The sequence below is a fragment of the Heloderma suspectum genome, chromosome 3 (genome assembly GCF_057233095.1).
Source record: "Heloderma suspectum isolate Gila_16-S chromosome 3, 16-S_ref, whole genome shotgun sequence".
Classification (NCBI taxonomy): Eukaryota; Metazoa; Chordata; class Lepidosauria; order Squamata; family Helodermatidae; genus Heloderma; species Heloderma suspectum.
In genome coordinates, this window is record NC_139460.1 from 87,794,943 (window position 1) to 87,820,386 (window position 25,444).

General features: G+C 39.6%; 1 protein-coding gene across 1 annotated transcript in view; it reads left to right on the forward strand.

The window, feature by feature from the left end:
• MORC3 (MORC family CW-type zinc finger 3) overlaps window positions 1-25,444 on the forward strand; it is a 40,034-nt gene that overhangs the window by 9,931 nt on the left and 4,659 nt on the right. Inside the window, exons 4-15 of the mRNA XM_084843739.1 lie at window positions 377-591; window positions 2,247-2,394; window positions 3,547-3,697; window positions 5,267-5,398; window positions 5,782-5,901; window positions 7,856-7,953; window positions 11,909-12,010; window positions 12,118-12,240; window positions 12,342-12,410; window positions 13,682-13,724; window positions 22,417-22,580; window positions 22,729-23,593. Coding sequence (XP_084699865.1) covers window positions 377-591; window positions 2,247-2,394; window positions 3,547-3,697; window positions 5,267-5,398; window positions 5,782-5,901; window positions 7,856-7,953; window positions 11,909-12,010; window positions 12,118-12,240; window positions 12,342-12,410; window positions 13,682-13,724; window positions 22,417-22,580; window positions 22,729-23,593 — 2,230 coding nt within the window. The remainder of the gene's footprint in view (window positions 1-376; window positions 592-2,246; window positions 2,395-3,546; window positions 3,698-5,266; window positions 5,399-5,781; window positions 5,902-7,855; window positions 7,954-11,908; window positions 12,011-12,117; window positions 12,241-12,341; window positions 12,411-13,681; window positions 13,725-22,416; window positions 22,581-22,728; window positions 23,594-25,444) is intronic.

The following is a 25,444-nucleotide window of genomic DNA, read 5'->3' on the forward strand; positions in this document are numbered from 1 at the left end:
ATGTATTTAATGTAGTATGCAGTTTAGCTCACAGTCTTTCTTGAAAAGTGTCCAGAAAATATCACAAAAGAAGAGAAGGGTTTGGGGAGAGCATATATTGAGGGGGAGATTGTCTACAACAGCACTACTGAAGTACACTTGGGGGATGTTGCTTATACCAAAGAGGGGTTCTAATATGTGTCTATCCATGAATTAATTGGGCAGGAATAAAATTATACTCTATTTCAAGTTACAAGAAGAATACTCTCTTGGAACAGCAACACGCATATTTACTCCACTAGATCTGGTTTTAAAAGTTGCTAAATTTAAATCAAGTCTTACTATTAAGTGATATGGTACTTTTCCTCTTTCATCTTTCCAAATACATGTGTTTCAGCTTTGGCTTCAGTGACAAAGTTACACTGAATGGTCGTGTTCCAGTTGGATTGTATGGAAATGGATTTAAATCAGGATCTATGCGCTTGGGGAAGGATGCAATTGTTTTCACCAAGAATGGAGAAATTATGAGTGTGGGCCTGTTGTCACAGACCTTTTTGGAAGTCACAAAAGCAGAACATGTAATTGTTCCTATAATATCATTCAACAAGAAACATATCCTTTTGGTAATTTTTCAAGCAAAAATCCAAGGTCACATCTGCGCACTTCACAGTGGGATATTAGTTTCTCAAGATGATGCCTTATGTCTTACGCTAACATTACTTGCTAAAATATAGGCAGTAGGTGTATATAGGTATTCCTGAAGAAATTTGATTCTCTCCTCAAGAAAATTCACCTGATGCCTATGCTGATGTCTTTGGTGCCAGACAAATAACTGGTTTTGTTTTCCCAGACTTTTAACTCAAGGAGATTGTGTTCATGCTGCTAGTTTATCTGCTCTTTTGTTGGTCTTGTTTTTGTCTTTTGATTTTATAGTTCTTATATCCTATACATACCAATAGCAAACTCATGTGCTGAGTTATGATCGCTATGTAGTCAGAACAGGTAGACTGAAAAACAAGAGGGAGGTTTCAGCATTCTTTGGAAAATTCCAAGGCTTACAGAAGTAGAAAAAAATCCTAAGTCGGAGGGGAAACCCACAACCATCTGATGTGAACTCTGCATGCTTAGTGGCCATAGAATGCTGAGCACTGGTTTTGGCAGGGGACAGAAAACGGGGGTGGCATTGCTGGATGGAATGCTGAGCAGAAGCACTTCATGCTGCATCATTTTGTTGCAGCTCCCACTTAAAGCATATGTATGCCTTCATAAGTTGCAACACACATGCATACCTTTCATTACTTTTTAAAACATTTCTCCCTTCTTCCAGAGAGAATACCACACTTAATGCATATACATCCTGCTGCTGTCATCTTAGCCCCTTTTCTTGATGGGCACCTAAGTAATGGAAGGCAGCAGTAGAAACTCGATTTATTTCAGGCTTGGACCAGAAAAGTATTCTCCAGTTCTCCTAACTTGGATATTAAATAGGAGCATACAGCATGAAAGGAGATTAAAATTACTAAACTGACAATAGATGTATTGCATTAAATTGTATAGTTTGTGGTGAAAACACCATATTGCCACAGCCGATTATTGTTCACCACTTTAGATATTCCTCTGTGGTAATATTAATTTCTCAGAGCTGGGGATCTTTGTAGGACCAAGTCTTGTGGTGAGCCAACGATTACTATACCATTAGATTTCCAAATTGCTGCAGCAGCATGGCAATTGTCTGCTGCCACATAGTCACAGACAAAGGTAACTAGTTGTTAATTGATTAGGAGAGCAATCCTGTAGTCCCCCCACCTCGGAAGGGGGAGTCAAAGATCCACTCCCCTTCCCTGCCCCCTTGCAGCTAGTGCACAGAAGTACCGCACTGGTTCCCCTCTGAGATTGGAAAAGCGACCTCAGAGGAAGAGGAAAGGGGGCGCTCGAGTGGGCAGGAAGGAGACCTCAGAGGCCAGGATATGATTTATCCTGAGCCTCCCCCCCCCCCCCGATTCACTTGATCAGCCCTTCAGCCCAGCAGAGCATAGGAATCTTGGAAGCTCCCACATTTGGGGGCTTCTGAGCAGCAAGGGTGTAATCAATGGAATTGTGCTCTAAAGCTGTAAAACAGTGAGTGGGTGGAGTTTTTAAATTGGCAACCATACAGAAAGTGGTCATCAGCTTCTGTCTTAATTCAGGAAAGATTTGGGTAAAAGGCTATAGCTGGCTGAACAAAACTTGAAAATGCTGAAATGTGCTAAGTCCTTAATATAATTTACGGCAAGTAATGAATCCAGATGAATCAGCAGCCAGCTTAAGGGCTATCCTGGAACATTCCTTATTTCCTACTGAAGAAGAGCTGCTTGCAGAACTTGAGGCCATTATAGGGAAAAAAGGAACAAGAATTATTATTTGGAACCTTCGAAGGTGAGATGAAATCGTGGTGCTGGTAATACAGTTTTACTCCGTGTTGATTTGATAAAGTTTTACAAAATAGCTAAGGTTGGGCTATTGTAAGCAAAGCATTGAAGTTCACTGCTTTTTCTTGATATTTCGCTTGATATTTGATTTCCTTTACCACATCTATTTTGCATCATATTTTAACAGTAATCCCATTCTGATGCATTGGGATGAGATTATTCCCAAGAAGATCACTCCCTTTCTGATTCTCAGGCCCAGTTGCTTTTGGTGTGGTAAGGGATTGCGAGATTACTCGTTGTGAGTAAATCTCCTGTGCTGAATATTTCCTATTCACCGTGTCAGGGTAAACATGAACTGTGACATTTGCTGCCAGGGCCCAGAAGCCTGCCACACATATCCTCACCAATCCCTGTAGTAATATCTTGTGTGCATTTTAATTGTAAGCCACTTCAGGAGCCAGTCTTCCCTGAAAAGTGAGGTAGGGATTAAGGATGCTTGAGGAATTCAGTTTTTGGAAATTCCAATACAAGCTGACCTGATGTATACCTCCCAAACTAATATGCAGATTGGAATGCATTTATCCTCTGGATTTTGCACTTCTCCAAATTTGCAATTCAGTAAAAATCGCATTCGTGTAGGAATAGGACAGAGCAGACTTATGAATGAGCAAATTCAAAACTGACGCAGTCTGGAAATACCTGATACCACCACATTGACCCGGTTCATACATAATAGGAACAAAGCACGGGTTAATTAACCCATGATTTAGTGGGCCTGTTCTGCAGCCATTTTGAATATTCGACCCCCAAAAGCTGAGGAAGACTCCCGGAACACACCACAGCAAATCGTGGATTAATTCTCCCAAGATTTGCCATCACTATGTGCAAACAGCCCCAATGTCATGGATTCACAAGGAATTTTAACCACCTGTAAAGGAAATAAAACAATCTCAAAATGATTTCGCCTTACCAAAGTGCACGTACTGCCTAGCAAATTCAAATCTGCCTAGCAGATTCAATAAGTAGCTCCTGCACATGGTTAGGATTTCAAGATGGAGCACATATATTCTGTGTATTTGTATAGAAATATATAATAAAACTTAAGATACTGATTACTCAGGATTCAATAATACACTTTATTGTGAATTTCCTTCCACAGAGAGAAAAATGAACAAACAGAATTTGATTTTGATACAGATAAATATGATATTAGGATTCCTGCAGATTTAGATGAAGTAACAGGAAAAAGAGGCTATAAAAAACAAGAGAGACAAGACCAGATTGTTCCTGAAAGTGATTACTCATTACGGGTAGGAATGCCATTCACTTTATTTTTTACTATTATTGGTTTCAGCGTTATGCTCCACTATATATTTGTAAGTCCTAACTGTACACAGAATTGTGGCTATTGAGTGAAATCCAACTAGTGTTCCTCCACCAGTGGAAGGCTTCTGTGAGCAGAATAGAGAGGTAATGATTCCCCCTCCCCCATGCAGGCCCTGTGCCCCCCTCCAAAATCTGCTGCTGAGGATTGGGTGACCATCCAGAGCAGAAGTGGAGGGGAAGTAGGAGAAGGGAACTTTCCAATGCATGAGTGGAAGTCCGCTTGCACGGTGTTGGATGCAACCCATTGTGACTTATCACCTAAACACTGAAAAGTCAGTTAAATATTTCTATATTAATAGCTTATTCTATTTCATAATCTTTGGCTATAGGACTTTAAAAATCCTTTCATTTGCGCTGTGAAAATTGATTTTTTGCTTCCACTGCTAGTGATTTGAAGAAAGGAGGACTAAATAGTTTGCTGTTTAAAAGTATCAGAATAAACACCTGGCCTACAATGCTTGGCCAGCTCCAGTTTCAAATGTTTATTATTCTTGTCCATTTCTTTAGTATTTCTTAGTATACAATGTGCCTTACCCTTCTTATTTGCCTTCTCAATTAACGTGATTTAGTATAGGTTAGGAAATAGGGGGCCTGTTTGCACATCACAACAGCCCACATTGGCTGGGTTCAGGCAACACAATAACTCACACTCAAGGGTTGAGTGTGGGTTGTTGTTGAAACGTGGGTTATGAAGCTGTCTGAACCCATCCGAGTTAACAAACCATGGTTTGTTAACCATGAACAACCCATTAAGAGAACCCATGGTTTGTTGTTGGGCTGTGAACTGTGAGTTGTTAACAAACCATGGGTCGTTCTCACGGCTGGGTTGAGACTACATGATAACCCACTGTTCAACAACAACCCACACTCAAGGGTTGAGTGAGGGTTATCGTGTTGTCTGAACTCAGTCTGTGGGTTAATTTACCTGTGGCAGCTCTTGTATCATGCTGGCCATCCAGCTTGCCTTGTGTCATGCGGACCCAGGCAACAATAGTTGTTTGAGGGTTAGACAACCCTCAAATAACCCTAAAACAAGCCATGGGTTATTTGAGGGTCATCTAACCCTCAAAGAACCCATACTGCCTGGATTCACATGACACAAGCCATGGCAAGCTGGGTGCCATGCAAAAATGGTGCCCGTGTTGTGCCGGGCCCCCACGACAGCCCCTGGGGGTCATGTCATGTCATGTAAACCAGGTCAGCGAGTTGCCAAAGGCCATGAAGTTAAATTTCATAGATGACAAGGCTTTAGATGTCATCCTATGTCTAAATTTAACTAATTCAGTTCCAAAAATCCTGTGCATCTATAAGGTGGATGCATGTTTTAAGTGTCTTGTAGTTCCAGTTTCTTTCTTACAAGTACAAATTTAGACATAATCCCAATTACATATTTTACCAGCTTTATAATTATGGATGGTTTATTGCAAATTGTTTAGATTTCCTTCAGCTTACAATGTATGAAAAGTAACCATAACCTTTCATTTGCTTTTCAGGCCTATTGCAGTATTCTGTATTTAAAGCCAAGAATGCAAATCATTATAAGGGGACAAAAAGTGCAAACACAACTGGTTTCCAAAAGCCTTGCCTACATAGCACGTGATGTTTACAAGCCAAAATTTTTGGCTGTATCCTTTGTTACTGTGGGCTGCTGCAGGTTGACTAAGAATGGGTGGCCAACTATATCAAAAACCTGAGCTGTTTTTTCTTAGGCCACATCCACCACCAGATCTAGCAGAAAGCGTTGTCAACCTTTGTGTGATAGTGCAGGGTTTGCACACAATGACAACCCACGATTCAGTGACAACCCATACTCAACCCATACTCTGGGTTGTCATTATGTGCAAACCAGGCCAATATTTTGGGTGTTTAAAATTTGTATTATGAGTTAAACTCCTTTAACATGCCTATAGGTTGACAGAATTGTTCATTTAGAAAACTCAGTTTAGAACGAATATTCAGTGTGAAGAAAGCCATATTGGAATATTTTTCCCTAATATGTATAAACAAGCCGAAAACTGTAAGAATTACCTTTGGATTCAACTGCCGAAATAAAGATCACTATGGAATGATGATGTACCACCGAAACAGACTAATCAAAGCTTATGAAAGAGTTGGCTATCAGCTAAAAGTGAGAACAAGTGCATATAGCATGATATTATCTTTGTAAATTTTCATTGAAATTTCTTACGATAACTGATGGGATGCATGCTGCATCATTTTAGTATTATGTTAAATCCATTTATTTTGTAGTTTCAAAGTAATGTGGATTGAATTTAAATTAAGGCTATCTTAAATCCGCAGTTTAAATCAATGATTTAAATTTTCCCATTGCTACTTCATTTATTTCCTAAACAATGATGCATACTAATTAGTTAATCTAACCACTAACATATGTACATTTATTACTAAATAAGCTGCATTTACACTAGTAGGGCTGCTTTCTGTTGCACCTGCTTCTGTATTGCATAACTTTCCTGCCTTGCCCCAATCTCATTCTCATCCAAAGAATTCAATGTCACTGAGCCTCTGCTATTTCTCTTGTGCCTGCGAGACCCACAGGAAGCACAACAGAAAGCTAGCGCTTCCTAAAATAAGCCTGGAAACGAGCTGAAACACTTGTTTCCAGAATAGGACAGGCCAGCAGAGCTCCCTTCTAAGAGCTCCACTGACCTCCCCAGTTCTGGAAACGAGCATTTTGGTTTGTGTCTGATCATTTTCAGAACCGCTAGTTTCTTATTGCAATAGTGGTGGGTCCTGCTAGTGCACAGGCAGCATTGGACACTGACTATAGTTGCTAACAGTCCAAAACATTTGCTCGCTGCAGCCCATGCATCCTTTGCAGATGCCTGTTTCAAGATAACAAAAAGCCCAGAACTTTCCAGAAGTGAGAGCTTGTGGGTAGTTACTGTATAAAGTAGTTTATAAAAAGAAAGGTACTTTTTTGTTGGTTACAGCAGGGACGGGCAATATGTGGCCCTTCAGAAATGGTTGGATGGCAACTATCATCAGCCCTAGCTAGTACAGTGAGAGATGATGGAAGTTGCCATCCATCAGCATCTGGAGGGCCACACGTTCCCCATGCCTGGTTTCGAGAAAAGAAATATTCATAATCATAATTCAAGAACTGAGCTCAGGTAGTTAAAGAGCCTAAGAATAGTGGTATACAGGATCAGCCAGGTGGGCATATGGATGATTCTCATTAGTATGATACACAGCATGGCACCTCCTGGAGCCCAGGGATTAGATGCCAGGGCCTATGATAACTTGTCAGTCTCTGGACCCCAGTATCCACCCATAACAGCAATGTAGAATATGACCTGCTTTGCCATATTTTTAATGTCTGCCCTCAACAAAGGTCTTTTTCACATTTTTTTAACTTGGTGTGTTCAATAGAAAGCCATAGGTTTAAGTTATAAAAGAATATAGGCATTTAACATGTTCATATTCAGATTAATTTTAAGCAAGCTATTAAAAAAAGAGAGAAAAATCACATTTGTATCTAAACCTTTTCAAGCTTGTTACTGAGAATTTTTGAATATTCTTTTGCCATTCTCTGAGGAGTTAATAATTGTAAACTTTCTGTGACATAGCAGCTCACTTGATAGTTGAGAAGGTACTCTTTTCTCTGCAGCCACACTCTGCAAATAATTGCTGCCTTCCACAACTCTGGTCTTTCAGATGAGAGAAGTATACCGGTGCCACTTTAATTCTGTACAACTGCTTCACATGGAATGGTAGCAGGCAGAGTAAATGTTCCTGTTTTTGCTAACATGTCAGAATCTTTTAAAAAGATCTCTCAATTTTTCTACTATGGTTTCAAAATCTAATAGTTTGCTCAATCTCCCATTTACTATTGAGTTTTCCAATTGAAAATCCCCGAGTCGTGATGCTTACAAATTACGGTTTATTTTCAAGAAGTACTTTAAGCAAGCAATTATACTTCATAAAAGAATTCTTTTGGCATCTTTTGGGAAAGATTTGAATTACATTTGTATAAGTATTTGTTTAAAATATTGCTCATTTGCATTCTTGTCAACAATGTTGATATATGCACATTTGCCTTTTCTTTTTTTCTTGTGCAGGCAAACAATATGGGTGTAGGTGTAGTTGGGATTATTGAATGCAACTTCCTAAAGCCAACCCACAATAAACAAGATTTTGATTATACTAATGAATACAGGTAATTCAACAATGCACATTTAAAATACTCTTTGCATAGGAGTAGTTACTCCTGAATAATTAACAGAGCTTACAGGAATTGTTGCAAATATATGCCTAAAATTATAAACTCCGTTCCATACGATACAAGTCAGCAACTGACATCCTCCACACAAAAACATGCCACTTTGAAGGAGGCTTCCTGACTCTCCATTTGCCAATCCAGAAACAAGGGAGATATAGATGGATGCACATGTCATTGTGGATCTTGCAACCAACTGTGGCAGGGGAGGGGGGGATCTTTTACCCCCCCCCCCATTTTCAGAGTGTCTTTCCAGTAACATTAGCTGTTGATTAGGATTCTGCATGTACTTTGCAGCCAAAGATGGAGAAGCTCCATACAGTCAGTAAAAACAAGACCTGGAGCTGACTGTGGCTCAGATCATGAGCTGCTTCTTGCAAAATTTAGGCTTAAATTGAAGAACGTAGGGAAAACCACTAAACCATTCAGGTATGACCTAAATCATATCCCTTATGAATACACAGTGGAGGTGAGGAATAGATTTCAGGGATTAGACCTGATAGACAGAGTGCCTGAGGAACTATGGACGGAGGTCCGTAACATTGTTCAGGAGGCCGCAACTCAATCCATCCCAAAGAAAAAGAAATGCAAGAAAGCCAAGTGGCTGTCTGATGAGGCTTTACAAGTAGCTGAGGAAAGAAGGGAAGAGAAAAGCAAGGGAGAAAGGGGAAGATATATCCAACTGAATGCAGAGTTCCAGAGGATAGCAAGGAGAGACAAGAAGGCCTTCTTAAATGAACAATGCAAAGAAATTGAGGAAAACAATAGAATGGGAAAGACTAGAGATATCAAGGGAACGTTTTGTGCAAAGACGGGCATGATAAAGGACAAAGAAGGCAGGGACCTAACAGAAGCAGATGAGATTAAGAAGAGGTGGAAAGAATACACAGAAGAACTATACAGGAAAGATCTGAATGTCCCAGATAGCCATGATAGTGCGGTCACTGAACTTGAGCCGGACATCCTAGAAAGTGAAGTCAAGTGGGCCTTAGGAAGCATTACTAACAACAAAGCTAGCGGAGACGACAGTATTCCAGCTGAGCTATTTAAAATCCTAAAAGATGATGCTGTTAAAGTGCTGCACTCAATATGCCAACAAATTTAGAACACTCAGCAGTGGCCACAAGACTGGAAAAGGTCAGTTTACATTCCAGTTCCAAAGAAGGGCAATGCCAAAGAGTATTCAAACTACCGCACAATTGCGCTCATTTCACATGCCAGCAAGGTTATGCTCAAAATCCTACAAGCTAGGCTTCAGCAGCATGTGAACCGAGAACTACCGGAAGTACAAGGTGGGTTTCGAAGAGGCAGAGGAACTAGAGATCAAATCGCCAACATTCGCTGCATCATGGAGAAAGCAAGAGAATTCCAGAAAAGCGTTTATTTCTGCTTCATTGACTACACTAAAGCCTTTGATTGTGTGGATCACAACAAACTCTGGCAAATTCTTAAAGAGATGGGAGTACCAGACCACCTTACCTGTCTCTTGAGAAACCTGTAGAAGGGACAAGAAGCAACAGTAAGAACCGGATATGGAACAACCGATTGGTTCCAAATTGGGAAAGGAGTATGACACGGCTGTATATTGTCGCCCTGCTTATTTAACTTATATGCAGAGTACATCATGAGAAACACTGGGTTGGATGAATCACAGGTCGGAATTAAGATTGCCGGGAGAATTATCAACAACCTCAGATACGCAGATGATACCACCCTAATGGCAGAAAGCGAAGAGGATCTCAAGAGCCTCTTGGTGAGGGTGAAAGAGGAGAGCGCAAAAGCTGGTTTGAAACTCAACATTAAAAAAACTAAGATAATGGCATCTGGTCCCATCACTTCCTGGAATATAGAAGGGGAAGAAATGGAAGCAGTGACAGATTTTATTTTCTTGTGCTCCAAGATCACCGCCGACGGTGACTGTAGCCATGAAATTAAAAGACACTTGCTCCTTGGGAGGAAAGCTATGGCAAACCCAGATAGCGTAGTAAGAAGCAGAGACATCACCTTGCCGACAAAGATCTGTATAATCAAAGCTATGGTTTTCCCAGTAGCAACGTATGGCTATGAGAGCTGGACTGTAAGGAAGGCCGAGCGCTGAAGAATTGATGTCTTCGAACTGTGGTGCTGGAGAAGACTCTTATGAGTCCCCTGGACTGCAAGGAGGTCAAATCAGTCCATCCTAAAGGAAATCAACCCCAAGTGCTCATTGGAAGGACAGATCCTGAAGCTGAAGCTCAAATATTTTGGCCACCTAATGCGAAGAGAAAACTCCCTGGAAAAGACCCTGATGCTGGGAAAGATTGATGGCCAAAGGAGAAGGGGACGGCAGGGGATGAGATGGCTAGATAGCGTCACCGATGCAATGAATATGAATTTGAGCACACTCCGGGAGAGAGTGGAGGACAGGAAGGCCTGGCGTGCTATGGTCCATAGGGTTACCCAGAGTCACACACGACTTAACGACTGAACAACAAGGGTTCTGCTACGTAATTGCATAACAGAGAGATACAAATATGTATATAGGCCCCCAATTATACAGAGGCTGCATCTGTGTTCAAATGATCAGGAGATCTAGACAGGAGGTCATGCCCTTTCCACTCCAGCTATTTAACTAAAGTTTGTCACTTTCATCCTGAACCCCCACATCTGGACATGTTGCACTTACAGTAAAATCAGTGAGACTTACAATACAATCCCATATGTTTCTACTCAGAAATAAGTTCCATTGAGTTCAATGGAGCTTACTCCCAGGGAAGGGGATATAGGATTGTAAACCTAATGTGTACATAATGTGCTTAGCTGTGATCCTAAGCATACTTGCCCAGAAAAAAATTGAAATCAGTGAGGTTTCCTTCTGCCTGTTCATGCTTAAGACAGAGGGGTTCAATGACTCCATCCATATTTTCTAAGCATTTTTTTTCAATAGACATCCTCTTTGTTTAAAGTTGCCATTCATCCCTTGGATTGGGTTTATGTGCTCCATCATCTGTCTTCCCCAACCCCTTCCACTAGGATCTCAGTGTATCACACCATTTGTGTGTAGTTCACTCCTATGGGACTGTTCACACATAACAACAACCCATCAGTTTAAAAACTAATGGGCTGTTGCGCATGAGCAGGCGTATTCCCTGCAACATGCTTGCCTCTTCCACTTTAGTGCACAACCCACAATAGGCTACTTAATTAAATTACTTAACCCTTGTTTCTTGCTCTTAGCTTTATTTACATAAACATATTTTTTCATTTTTTAGAATATCTTCTTGAAAATATATTTTAGAAAATTAACTAGTTCTTCACCTAATTGATTTTGCCCTTATTTGTACCATTAATGCGAAGACTTTCCTGTAATTTGAACCATAACCAGAATTGAATCCACAGACTTACATTATGTTGTAACTTGCCCTGAGTTTATTTTTTGGAAGGAAAAACATTTGCATTGGTGCATTTCTACAATATTTCACATAAATGCATAAGAGATTTTTATGCTTGTTGGGCTGGATCCAGACTTGCACTTTTGCAAATAGAAGGATTCCTTCCATTTGTGGACGAGACTAAAATCCAGCAGAGGTTCCCACTGGAGGGGAGGGGATTTCCACCAATTCCCTCTTCCCCCTGCAACCCCCATGGTGCCACCTCAGACAGTGTTATGGAGGGTCTCCCAGCCCTCCAGAGCAGATTTTTGTGAAGTGCGGGGGGAAGGAAGAATTGGTGAAAAATGTCTCTCTTATATGGATGGGAGCATCTCATGAGCACAGTTCCACTCATAGGAAGTCTTTTCTATTCATACTTCTTTTCTATTAGTATTTGCTTTCTGTAATAACTGATAAATTTATGTTTATTATTAAAATGCTTGTTTATGAGTCACAGCATAGTATTTTTTCTGTTTGTTTTTTAGACTTACAATACATGCACTTGGTGAAAAGCTTAATGATTACTGGAATGAGATGCAAGCAAAGAAAACGGAATATCCTCTAGAAGTGCTATTTGAAGACACCCAGTAAGTTTTTTAAAAAATCCCACCCCATACCTCTGCACTTGGCTCGAATAATCCTAAACTTCAGACTGTGCTTGCCTAGTTTTCATGTCACCAATACTCTGTTATAGAAAGCGGCCTGATCAGACCTGGGTTCAGTGTGATTCATGTCTAAAATGGAGGAAGCTTCCAGATGGAATTGATCACTTACCAGAGAAGTGGTATTGTTCATACAACCCTGATCCTCAGTTCAGGTAAAATTGGAAAAAATAAAGCAGCTGATTTCTCAGATTGTATTTACATTAGCTGGATTAAAGTCGATGATTATTTATCACTTTTTTTTAAAAAAAAATAGAAATTGCAATGTGCCTGAAGAACCTGAAGATGATGATTTAATACCATATGAGAAAACACATAAGAAAAAGTGAGTATTAAATAAAAACTGGAACTTGAAATTATGAGTACCTTCACGTATTCTAGCAAAAGTAGTTTTGAGGATAGCTAGCGGAAGACAACATCAGTCCAAAGTTTGTTTAACCTGTTGTGTTTTAAGTTGATAATATGGTTCCTTTTGGCATGCTGAAAATGTAATGGTCTGGTATAATTAATCCAAAAATCCTCAAAATAGTACACTAGACCAAAACATATATTGATTTGATGACAGAAAATTTAATTTGATTGCTTTAACTTGTAAGCAGTTGGCATTAACTCAAGGCTGTTTTGAATGAATATGGTCTGAGTAGATGTGAATGAGAAAAGAGAAGCTATGTTGGCTGAACATTTTTTAAAACTGAGTGTTAACATTAGTTGGCATTTCTTAGGCAATTTTATCACATTGGACTTCTTCACATGCAGTGCTAAACCATAGATTAGCGTTATGCATGCAAGCCTTGGGCTCAAGTGACTCCCTCCTCTTCTTGTGTGGCCTTGAGGAAGAGGTCAGAAATCAGAAGCTTTAGCTTCCGTTTTCAATTAACCATGGTTTTTTGTTACGTTTGAACCTAGACAAACTGTGGCTTACATTAACTATGGTTTATCAAACAAGTCAAGGTCATTAACCATAGTTTGAAGTTTATTTGTCTTATGTCCAGATTCAGACATAACAAGAAACTGTAGTTAGTTGATAATGAAAATGAAAGCCTCTGATCTCCTCTTCATGGCTGTGTCAAGAGAGGGGAGGTGCATGACCCCAAGCTATATACTATGGCTTAGCATCGTGTATGAATGCAGCTCTGCTGTGAGATTACTTTTTTATTAAATATTTTGCTATGAAGTTATCTTGAAAAGCAACTATTCACAATTGCTGATCTGGCCAGTAATTATATTACTGTTAGAGATTAAAAACCAATAAGGGTCTGATCAGATCTGTCAAGCACACATAGTACAGTAGCCTATGCGTGTTTATACTAGGCAATAAAGAGATTGGATCCAGATTGGGTTGACTCGAGAAATGAGTTGAGACAGTAATTGTCATCCTTTGTATGAGACTTCTAGCTGGAAGTTTTCACAAATCAATGTTTTGTCCAACCTACAGTTCTGATGATGGTGAGGAGTAGATGGTGAGAAGCCAGGTAGCTGTATAACCAAAATAATCAGCTAAAGCAGTTAATAAACACCATTTCCTTCATAAATTAATGTTAGAAATCATATATATTTAATGAGTATACAATGTAATAATTCTCCCTCTCAATACAGAGACAGGGAGAAATTAAAGAAAAGACTGGAGTTAAGTCAACAGGTAAGTAACTATGTTTGTTTTATACAGTGCCATCAGTGTACATAATGATTACACAGTAACAACAAAAACAGCTTGTAATGTAAAATTCAGCACAGGGAAGGCAATAAAGAGAGGGAAAGAAGGAGGAGGCGAGTGTAAATGGAAAAAAATGTTCAGTTTGGTTACACATACTTTAGGCCAGGGATGGTGAACTTTTTTCAGCTCGGGGGTAAATTCGAATGTGGAATGTAAATTTGAATAATCAACTTTTATTTAACCATTATGGTCATATTAACTTGTCATATGAAATACATTTTACACATAACATTTTTAAGACATATATTAAATCAATGTATCTTAAAAATACAATCAATAATACAAAAAGTAATCATTAATAAAAAATTAAACAACATCTTCACAATTCATTACATTAGATTCAGCAGAACTCCTCCTCAGTTTTTGGGCAGCCATTGCAAACCTTGTGACTCTTATCTGTCAGAAACTTATCAAAAGAGACAACAAATACACAATCTTAACTTGATCATCACCAGACATATCCTTCACCAAATTCAAAATAAATTTTCCCTTTGTTCAGAATAAAGAGAACAATATAACACATAATGTTAAAGGTCTTCTACTACCTCAGCACCAAATATACAAAGATGCTGCTCTATTGATATGTTATGATAGTGTCCGTCTAGATAGTTGGAATCGCAGTGCCATGAATGCCTTTCTAAATGAACTAACAGACAATACATGAAAATAATTTTAAAAACGGTGAGAATTTTAAAAAACACAATTGTGGAGAAAACCTTGATTTCTGGATTGCCTCTCAATCTTGTTGGGCATATAAATCCCTCAATTTATTTTTTATAGATCCTTGAATCTGATCTAAGGTCCTGGTCTTCAGAATCTGAGGTATTATATCAAGTGCTAACGTTTGCTCTTCACAGTTAGATACCCAAGAATTTTGCCTATCAGAATGCAATTGTTCTAAAAAACATTTCTTAGGAATCCCAGTACCGTCCATATTACAATTTAAAATAATACATAAACATAGCTTTAAAAAAAACATAAAATTGTATCAGCATTGCTCCACTTTCTGCCCTAATACTAAATGCTGGCATGGCAGATGGCAAGCCAAGTAGTGCTTTAAAAAAATTATTTTGAGCAGTTTCTAACCGATTTATTTTTGCCAAACCCATAAGTCATTTGTGGGAGCACTTTTCCTCAATATACTCTTAAGGCAGAAGTAATCATTTTACCATCTTTGGTTCTAGTAAAACCTAAGACTGCTTGCAATGATCTAGAGACCTTCAGTACTGCGGAGGTCAAATGATGAGTCCAATTGCTCCTATCAGTGAACCATAAAGCAAGATAGTTAAAGTGTCTCACTTGTTCAATTACTTGCCCATCCAGAAGCCATCTATGCTTACAAGGACATGCTCCAAATACTAGAACTTTCGTCTTGGTATAATTTACATTAAGTTGTTGTTTATGGCAAAGTGCACCAAAATCTTTTAGCAAATGTCTCATCCCAGTTTGGGTGTGTGAAACCAAAACCATATCATCAGCATATGGTAAAACTGATGACTTATGGGACAAAACTGAAACAGGAAAATATTCTGGTTGCTTAAGTTCCAAAATTACATAATTTACATATTAATTGAAGAGAAGTGGAGCTAACAAACAGACCTGATGTACTCGTACTCCATGTACTTCAGGGGACTCGTAAGAGTCTTCTCCAGCACCACAGTTCGAAAGCATGAATTCTTCGGCGCTCAGTCTTCCTTATAGTCCAGCTCTCACAGCCATACATTACTACTGGGAAAACCATAGCTTTGATTAGACGGACCTTTGTTGGCAAGGTGATGTCTCTGCTTCTTACTATGCTGTCTAGGTTGGCCATAGCTTTCCTCCCAAGGAGCAAGCGTCTTTTAATTTCATGGCTACAGTCACCGTCGGCGGTGATCTTGGAGCCCAAGAAAGTAAAATCTGTCACTGCTTCCATTTCTTCCCCTTCTATATGCCAGGAAGTGATAGGGCCAGATGCCATGATCTTAGTTTTTTTAATGTTGAGTTTCAAACCAGCTTTTGCACTCTCCACTTTCACCCTCAACAAGAGGCTCTTGAGATCCTCTTCGCTTTCTGCCATTAGGGTGGTATCGTCTGCATATCAGAGGTTGTTGATAATTCTCCCGGCAATCTTAATTCCGACCTCTGATTCATGCAACCCGGCATTTCTCATGATGTACTCTGCATATAAGTTAAATAAGCAGGGTGACAATACGCAGCCTTGTCGTACTCCTTTCCCAATTTTGAACCACTCGGTTGTTCCATGTTCGGTTCTTACTGTTGTTTCTTGACCCTCGTACAGGTTTCTCAGGAGACAGGTAAGGTGGTCTGGTACTCCCATCACTTTAAGAATTTGCCACAGTTTGTTGTGATCCACACAATCAAAGGCTTTAGCATAGTCAATGAAGCAGAAATAGACGTTTTTCTGGAATTCTCTTGCTTTCTCCATGATGCAGTGAATGTTGGCGATTTGATCTCTAGTTCCTCTGCCTCTTCGAAACCCAGCTTGTACTTCCGGTAGTTCTCGGTTCGCATACTGCTGAAACCTAGCTTGTAGGATTTTGAGCATCACCTTGCTGGCATGTGAAATGAGCGCAATTGTGCGGTAGTTTGAACACTCTTTGGCGTTGCCCTTCTTTGGAATTGGAATGTAAACTGACCTTTTCCAGTCTTGCGGCCATTGCTGAGTGTTCCAGATTTGTTGGCATATTGAGTGCAGTACTTTAACAGCATCATCTTTTAGGATTTTAAATAGCTCGGCTGGAATACTGTCATCTCCGCTAGCTTTGTTACTAATGCTTCCTAAGGCCCACTTGACTTCACTCTCGAGGATGTCCCGCTCAAGTTCAGTGACCGCACTATCATGGCTATCAAGGACATTACTATCATGGCTATCAAGGAAACTTTAAATTAAAAGCTTGTGTAAATTTTTTCCTCATTTTCAGCCAGAATATGAGCATCAACTCCAACTCTCAATTGCTTAGATTTTTGAGCCACCAACGACCAGAATTTTGCTGAGTCATTCCCAACTTCAGCCTGCTCTAACTCCGGCCAAAGATGTATGCAGTGAAGCATTTTCTTTTTCTTTAGGAGTTGCTTGTATCTTCTTCATTGATGCTCCACGTCAGATAGTGTAAAACTACTATTGCTCTGTTTTGTTTTCCTTGATGAGATAATTAGTTCTTGCTTCCTTTTTGTACACTCTCCGTCAAACCATTCTGCACCAGACTTAAATTTGCTCTCAGTACCACATGATTTACTTAGTAAAGGTTTTAACTTTTGGATAAGATAATTATAAGTATCCCACACCTCAGCCTCTTCCTTCAAAAACTCTTTCCTCCAAATTATATCAGAGCTAACTAGCACATTCTGGACCTTACTTTGGACATTCAAATCCCATTTAAGCTGGCACTGGCCACATTGAACATAAACTGGAGTTCTTCTAAAATAACTGAAGTGCTAAAATTATCCGTTTCTATCAATAGGGGTTGATGGTCACTTTCTTGTTTTCCACCCACATAAAAGTTCCCCCCAAAAGGGTTTGCTTTGGGTGATAACAGAATATAATCAATTACACATCCGCCTCTACAAGAAGAATATGTAAACTGGCCCTCAGATCACTTAGCCTCCTTGACCCATTGCAAATGGTGAGATGATATTTATAAATATGGTTAAACAACCTAATACCTGATTCACTAATGATCTTTAGATTGTCTGGGAACTACATCCTCCAGATCCTCATTGAGTAAACGAATTCTATCTGCCATGACTGTGTTGCTACTTCCTGATCTGGCATTAAAATCACCCATCACAATGAGAGGTATCTGTGGGTATTCTTCCATAATTTTCCCAAACTACATATCTAACAATGCCCATATTTTACTCCCAGAGTTCCTACAATTTGCAGGTGGAATGTAAATGTTTATACAGACTAAACTGAAGATCCCAGGGCTACATAGGTAAATTACTTGAAAATGAGGAGAAACTGTTGTAAGTTCTTCTACCACATTTAAGCTGGTTGAAACACATAATGCCAGTCCTCCCTTACTCCTGCCTTTATTTTTTTCTCTAATAGCAGGTTGAGAATAGGAAGCAAACCCCTCTAAAGAGATTTCTTTGGCCCATGTTTCTTAAAGGCATATTATATGGAATTGTTTGATATAATCTACAAAACTATTATCAACCAGTTTATTAAACCAGCCTGCTATATTCCAGTATATACATTTAATAATCTTATTCCTGGAGTCTTTTACACTCAATTCATTTCAGTGACCATATTGTAACCAATGCCTATTTCCAGAGTCTTGTCTACCCACCCACCCCCAATTTACCATCATGTCTCCTATTCCAAAACTGCTGCTGACTCCTCCGGGGAGTAGGAATCATGTTTAGATTTGCATAACTATTCCAAACTGGGCCATTATTCCTTCTGTGTCTCATATTCTTAGCCCTGGATGTCATGAATCAAAACAGAGATCGCATAAACCTGGGAAACACCCTCATTGGAGTCTATATTCAAATTAAACTTTCCCTGTTTTGAATCAGGTTTTATCAGCCTCCTACTATCAGATAATTTCATCCTTTCCACTGTTTCTGATTTACTGTGAACACAATCCTGTCCTGGAGGTACTTCAATATTGTTGAAATAAATGGGTTCAAAGGCCGTTTCCCTATCTACCATATCTTTACTCCCTGATTTCTCTTTTCCTTTAGAGGGGTCTTTATCTGTTTCTTTCTTCTGTTTACCTTTGCCACAAGTGCTCTTACCAACAGCATCCATTTTATCTATAATCTTAAAAAGAGGGTTAAAATTAAAACTTGTATCCTTAGTACTTTGATATTTTTGCACTTTATCCTTACATCTATTGCAACCACGCACAGCTGGGGAGGGTTCTGAAAGAGATTTCTTCACAGCTCTTACTCCTTCCCCAAACCCTGGGATTTCTTTTTCTCGTTCTTAACACCTTCCTTCAACCCTTTTGGGACCTGCTCACCTACCAATGGTTTAGTTGTAAAATCTCTATTTTTTATAATCTGTTCAGGAACTGGGGCAGAAGCTAAATCAGAGGGGTTCTGACCCACACACAACAATTCCTCAAGAGTGAGGCCATCAATTCTAGCAACAGTAGTAGGTGCTAGATTATGTCCTTCTACCTGGTCAGCCCAGAACAGAGGGTCAGCTTTCTTCTGTTTGGTAAGGAGATTATCTGACTGAGATTTAAACCATTCTTTCATCATTCCAGCTATTAATCCTAACACATCCTTTATTACTCCCACTAGATCTTTAATTTCCAAAATAGCATCGCTTATAGAATTATTACAAAAATTGTGTGTGGCCTGGACTTTATCAACACATTGATTAGAGGATTTCCCTCCAACACCCTCCTTGTTAACCACACTAGATACAGGTGACTCTCCAACAGGGAGGTATCCTGTACCTTCCTTTTTTCTCTGTATTTAATAGTTTGTTGTAATTTTGAGAGGATTCCCTCTCTACTGGAGTAGACAAAAAATCTTCCATTCTCATTTTACCAAATTCCACACTAAAAAAGCTATTTAAGCATGTACTTCCCAAGACCTGCTATTGGATCAGTAATTAACATATCAATTGGACAAGTGTCTAATACACCCAAGGGTAATAAAAAGCTATGCTCAGAGCCAGCAACAGTGTTACCATATGATGGAATAAAGTCTGTCATCTTTGTCTGTATCATCCTTCCCCCTGTTCTACCATTACTTCTCATACTTAGTTCTCCATTTCCCTCTGTCTGCATCAGGAGGGATGGAGGAACACTAACCTCCTCAACTCCTCCCAAGGGTAAAACATTCCCAGACTGATCATCTTTCTTTTTAAAATCTGAGATCAGAGTAATAACTAAAGGAACACTTCTTTGTAACTGGTGGATTACTGGAGGAGATAAGGTAAACTCCAACACCACCTCATAATCTTCCACAATTGGCTGCTCCATTTCATAAGATAAAAAACAGATATATAACCCACTAAAACCACAATACAAATTAACAATTAAAAACAATAAAATAATTATACTATAGCAACCAAGACTTTTCAGTACTTAAAACTACACAACCCTTAAAACACCCAGTGCTATGCCAAGTGCGACGCTGAGTGCACACTTAGCATCGCACTTGGTGCATCATCGAGGCGCTGCCTCTGGCGGCCCTGCATTATATACCTGTTAGGGAGCAGAAGACACTGAATTGAGCCTTGAGCGGCAGGCAGAAGGTTCAACAGACACAGCTCAGCCACTCTTCTCCAAACTGTTGCCCTCTCCCAATTTGAAAAGTGACTTGGGGGCTGCATTCCAGCAGTGGGAGGGGCTAAGGGCACGGTGCAGAACCAAGGATGGATATAATGCTTCCCAATTTGGACATTTTCCCACCAAATGGTTTCCCACCATACAAAACACAATTCAATTCTATGCATGTCTGCTCAAGAGTAAGCCCCAGTCAACAGCTTTCAGGCCTGCAAAAGCACAGGGAATACATGGAGGAGGTGGGCCGTGGCTGAAAATTATAGGGACAAACAGAAGTGAGGACAGGGACGAGCTAAAAGTGCAGACTGCAGAGTTTAAGGAGTAGGCTGAAGCAGTAGATGAGAAAAAGGAGATAAGGTGATAGATGGAGAATGATAGAGCACAGACATCAGAGAGATAGCAGTTGACAAGATCGAGTGAGTGCTCAAGGCAGTGGCCTGGTTTGCACGTAATAAGGCATCAATGAATTTTCCTGCAGGGTTTCTTATTGCGGTGACTGTTGCCATTTTGAATATTTGAGCTGTGCCAGGGGCTTGCCATTGCTTGTTGTTGCATATGAAACCAGCAAGGGAGGGTTGTTGGGTTCATACGCTTGTTTGTCAACCACCCACAATCCATGGGCTGTTTTAGGGATGCAGGTGCCTTGTCAACCACCCCAGCAAACCACCCTTGCTGGGTTCGTATGTAACGAGAAGCTATGGTGCACCCCTGCAGTGCCCTGAATATTAAAAATGGCAGTGGACACCACAACGAGAAGCCCTACAGGGAAATTCTCCCACTGTGCTTCTTTTTCACTGTGGTGAACCAGGCCATAAAGTGATGGCGTTAGTCCAATGGAGCAATCAAATGAGAAGACTAGAGAAAAGAGGTAAGGCAAAGAGGTTATCAATATGAATGCTGAGATCAGTGAAGAGCAAGGTGGGAATGTTGTCAGTGCTTATAACTCACCTTGTTCCACTCTGACACCTAAGATGAAAGTTGAGAGAGGGCTGGGTTGTCATGGAGGTAAAGTAGAGAGGTGCAGAGTCACATAATAAACAAAGATGGAGAAGTGGGATTTGATGGTATGGGGATGAAATGGGAAGAAGACCAAAGCTACTTCCACAGCCATCAGATTTTGGTGTGTGGGAGGAAAAAACCTCCAAAGAGGAAGACAATGTGCCAGGGTCAAAGTAGGAGGAGCCAAAATTTGGTGAGGACAAGTAGTTGGAAGAATGAGACAAAATTCACGCAGAGCAACAGCTGTTTTCTGGGTGAGGGAGCAGCAATTTGAGAGGGGGAGAGGGAAGGGGGTGGCAGTTAATTATGAGATTGAAAGAGCGAGAACAGATGGGTACCAAGATGCTAGAGATAAGTCACCAGTAGTCTGATATGCAAGGGTGGATAGACTATAAGATCTTGGGAATAAGAAGGGGCTCTGAAAAATGCAGTAAGTTGACCTTGGCAGAACTGTGGGAGTATTCTGGAGTTTCTAAGGTAATCTGTGAGTAATAGCTTTCAGGATAGCTGTAGGATAATATTTTGTGATGTTGCCTCTGAATAAAAAGTAGCCTTTAAATAAATGAAGATATGCATAGGCCTAGTTCTCATGTAATGCTAACCCATGATTTATTTAAACCATTGTTTGTTGCCCTACCCAAGGTTTGTCTGGCAGATGGTCAAACAAACCATGGCTTGTTTTCTCAGTCCCTGAGTTGTTTCTTTCCCTCTTCCTTCACATGCTCCCTCCCTGTATCCAAGCTGCCTTTGTGGCACTGGAGCGCTTGCATGTGAAGAGGCTGGGTTTGTTGACCACTTTGGCCCTGCCTCTGTAGCCTAGCGAAAGAACCCATGAACAACCCACAATTCTCAGCTTGCACGTAATGACAACCCATGGTTTAAACAACCCACAGTTCACAACCCAACAACAAACCATGGGATTACTTTGTGGGTTGTTCATGGTTAACAGCCCATAGTTAACTCATAGTTTTTGGTTCTCACATAACCCATGATTCATCAACCCATGGTTAATTAACGTTATGTGCAAACCAGGTCATAGTATGCATAGAATGAATATGTTTTTGTTAGAGATACATTCCTCTTCAAAATCTATTTGAAATTATTGTTCCAAAAGTGAAGGATGATGGGAAATTGAAGTTGTTCAAAGTACAGAAGTGTATTTGATGAACATATTTATATTCTGGTTCAAATCTAATGTTGATACAGTCGTTGAAATTGGTACAGACAGTAAGAGGCTGTACCTGTAACTAAGCTGTCAAGGCTGTTTCTTCAGCTCACTTAGCCCCATATTCAAGGGAAAAGTCTTAGTGATGGAAGTAAAAGTTGTTTTCTCTAATTGTAACGAAATTATGCATTTTCTACAGATTTATAATGAAATGTATTTACAAACGTCATCTGCCTTGTCCAGTACACCCTCAGTGAGGAATGAAAGTGTCTCAAGACTGCATGTAGAAGTTTCAAATACAAGGTCTCTAAGCACATCAGATAACACATCAGTATCTTCTCCTCATTCTGATCCTGAAAACAGGTTAGTAAATGTATTGCAAGAAATTTCCATTTACTCTCCCTGATTAAATGAACTTTGCTTGTACACTTTTCTACTAAAATAAAGTTTATGTACCGTAGTCTTTTACAGAAAAAAAGTTAGTTATTTCTGTTCCTTTTCATTTCTCTAGGTTTAAACGAAAATCGTCTAATTCTGAGGCACCACTGCCGTTTAAGATCACACGGGTGACTAGTCAAGCATTTGAAAATAAAAAGGATGATGATGATGATGTCATCATCTTAGAAGAGAGCAGTACTCCAAAGCCTGCAGAAACAGATTGTGACATCAAAATAGTAAAAGTTGAAGGTGGTGCTGATATGGATTATAATGGTGTTGAGACAGAATACTCCAAGAACAAAGATGCTTATTCAGAAACGAAATGTTCAAAAGGCACTGCAGCGACACAAACTGAAATAGAGCACCTTGTAGTAAAGAAGGAAGAAATGGAGGACAATGCAGATAATAGGCTATCCAGATTAGAACCTGAAGTAACCCTACTAGATCCTAGTATAACCCTACTTGAACCTGCTCACGTTTCAGAGACTGCTTTTGTGGATGCAAATATCAAAATAAATGAACTAAGCAATGAGCTGCAGTTAGCCAACAGTGAAAAAGAAAAATACCAAAAGCAGTGTGATACGTTGTTCAAAGAGGTAAAGATGTTAGAGCAAAAGGTAGTGGAAATGAATGATAAGCATATGAAAAAGGAAATGTGCCATCAGTCAACAGAAACAAATAGTATACTATCAGAAGAAGAACTAGAAAAAGTTAAAGACAGACGTCCAGAAGAGGTACTGATTCTCTACGAACAGGCATTGATTGAGATGAAGAGGCTGAAAAAACAATGTGACACTCTGCAGAAATTAAAATCTGAATGTGGTAAATGTAGAAACAGTGAGAGTAAAAGTGAAGTAGATGATATGGCTGTGCAACTTGATGATGTTTTCAGACAGCTGGACAAGTGCAGCATTGAAAGAGACCAATATAAAAATGAGGTAAGTTTCATAAATCAGTATATAGAAAGCCAGGTCAGTGTAAGTGAAGGAATGTAATTCCGCTAATCAGTTTTACAGCTATTGCAACATTAAATTCTTAGACTTTGAGACTTTGATCCTGCAAACATTTGTTTATGAGTAAGTTTGCAGCTAAATTGCAATTTAGCATTGTAGCTAAATTTTGTGCAAGATATCTGTGAACTAGATCTAGCATTTCAACCTGGCACCTCATCTTAAACACATTTACTTATATGCAAATTCCATTAATTTTAATAGAACGTATATATGTATGTTCAGGTTTACAGTATTCAAACATTCCCTTGGAATTTAAATACCTGTGAAATAACTGGGGCTTAAATCTAAATAAAAATGCATTGGAATTGAGACAGTCCATAGGACCATCTTTTAGCTAGCGGGACTTTCTCTGTAAATCACCCTATTTGGTGGAAACGGAGGGCTACATGTATGAATGCTGTAGCAAGTGTAGAAATTAACTTCAAAGAACCTAATATAATGTTCAGTTTACTGATTTATACTAAGCAAAATAGTGTGAAATCAGACATTCAGTTGCATTTGTTACTTCCTAAACAGGATTGTTGACATTAGTACATATCCTAGGTATTGGATTTAAATGGTTATTTCTTAGTCCATCAACTCCTTGCTAGATTCTTTCAAAGATTAAGTACCAGCAAAGGCTTCAAGAATTGAACTAGCAGTGTGCCAGTGGTCCATCGCGCACACATGTGCAATCCTAAGCGTGTTTCCTCAAAAATCATATAATGTTAGTAATGCTGCAGGCAGATATCCAGGTCAGGATCCAAAAAGCTTTGTTAGGCTTTGCCCTAACAAAGATTCCTGCTTACCCCTGCCGCCTTTAAACAGCGAATCCCCATGCCATGACACAAACTGTGTTTGAGCAGCACCAGAGCTTCAAAAGCCATGTGGCATGAGGCCTGTTTCGAGACCCATCCTGGATATGGATCCTGTTCTTAGGCTTGAAATAGTGAGGTCGATTTTAATATATCATTTATATTGTTTACCGTCTGATACATGCACACTGGATAGCACCAACATGACTTTCCCCAACTGCTGGCTGACAACTGTGGATTATTAGTATATATACTATCGGTGGCTCTTAGAAATTCACCTGAATTAACCATGAAAAAGTTTGATAGAATAATGCAGTACTGCAGACTCATTTACGGTCTTCCACAAATGCAGAATTCAGAACTTCCTTCAAAGAGATCATTTAATTAAATACATCTATAATAATAAAAAGGCATGTGTGTCCTTCCATCAGTGCCATAGCGCTAAGAATGTGAAACCTAGACACCTGAAAATTTGCATGCATACTAAGGGAGCCATGGAGGTATGCAACTCAGGGTTATTTTTTTAAAAACAGTGTTAATTTTGATTAATGTAAATGTGTCCAAGTAGTTGAAGCCTGCGGTAACATCTTCTGCCACTAGGGGCAGATTTCCCTAACCAGCACATAGCTTTGCATTCAATACAGTTTGAAGACAGGGGAGATTAGTAGACCAAGGAACAGAGTTAATATGGCTTCCCCTATCCCCTGTTGTGGGGTAGCCCCCTGCCCCAAAGCTTTAAGGGTACACCATGGCAGTGGCTGTGCCTAGGGGTGCCTGCAGCCATGGCTTCACTCAGACAGGGTAGGCACAATATGTCCAGTTCTGATAGCTGTGTAAGCTTGCTTGAAGGCTTTGCTGTATCAAAGTAAGCAACTCATGGGAAGTCAGGTCCTTTCACCAATTTTAAAATAATTTAGATAAAGTTCAGTATATGTGGCGCATGTGGAAAACGTGCTTGAAGTTTTATTCTCATTATCCTACA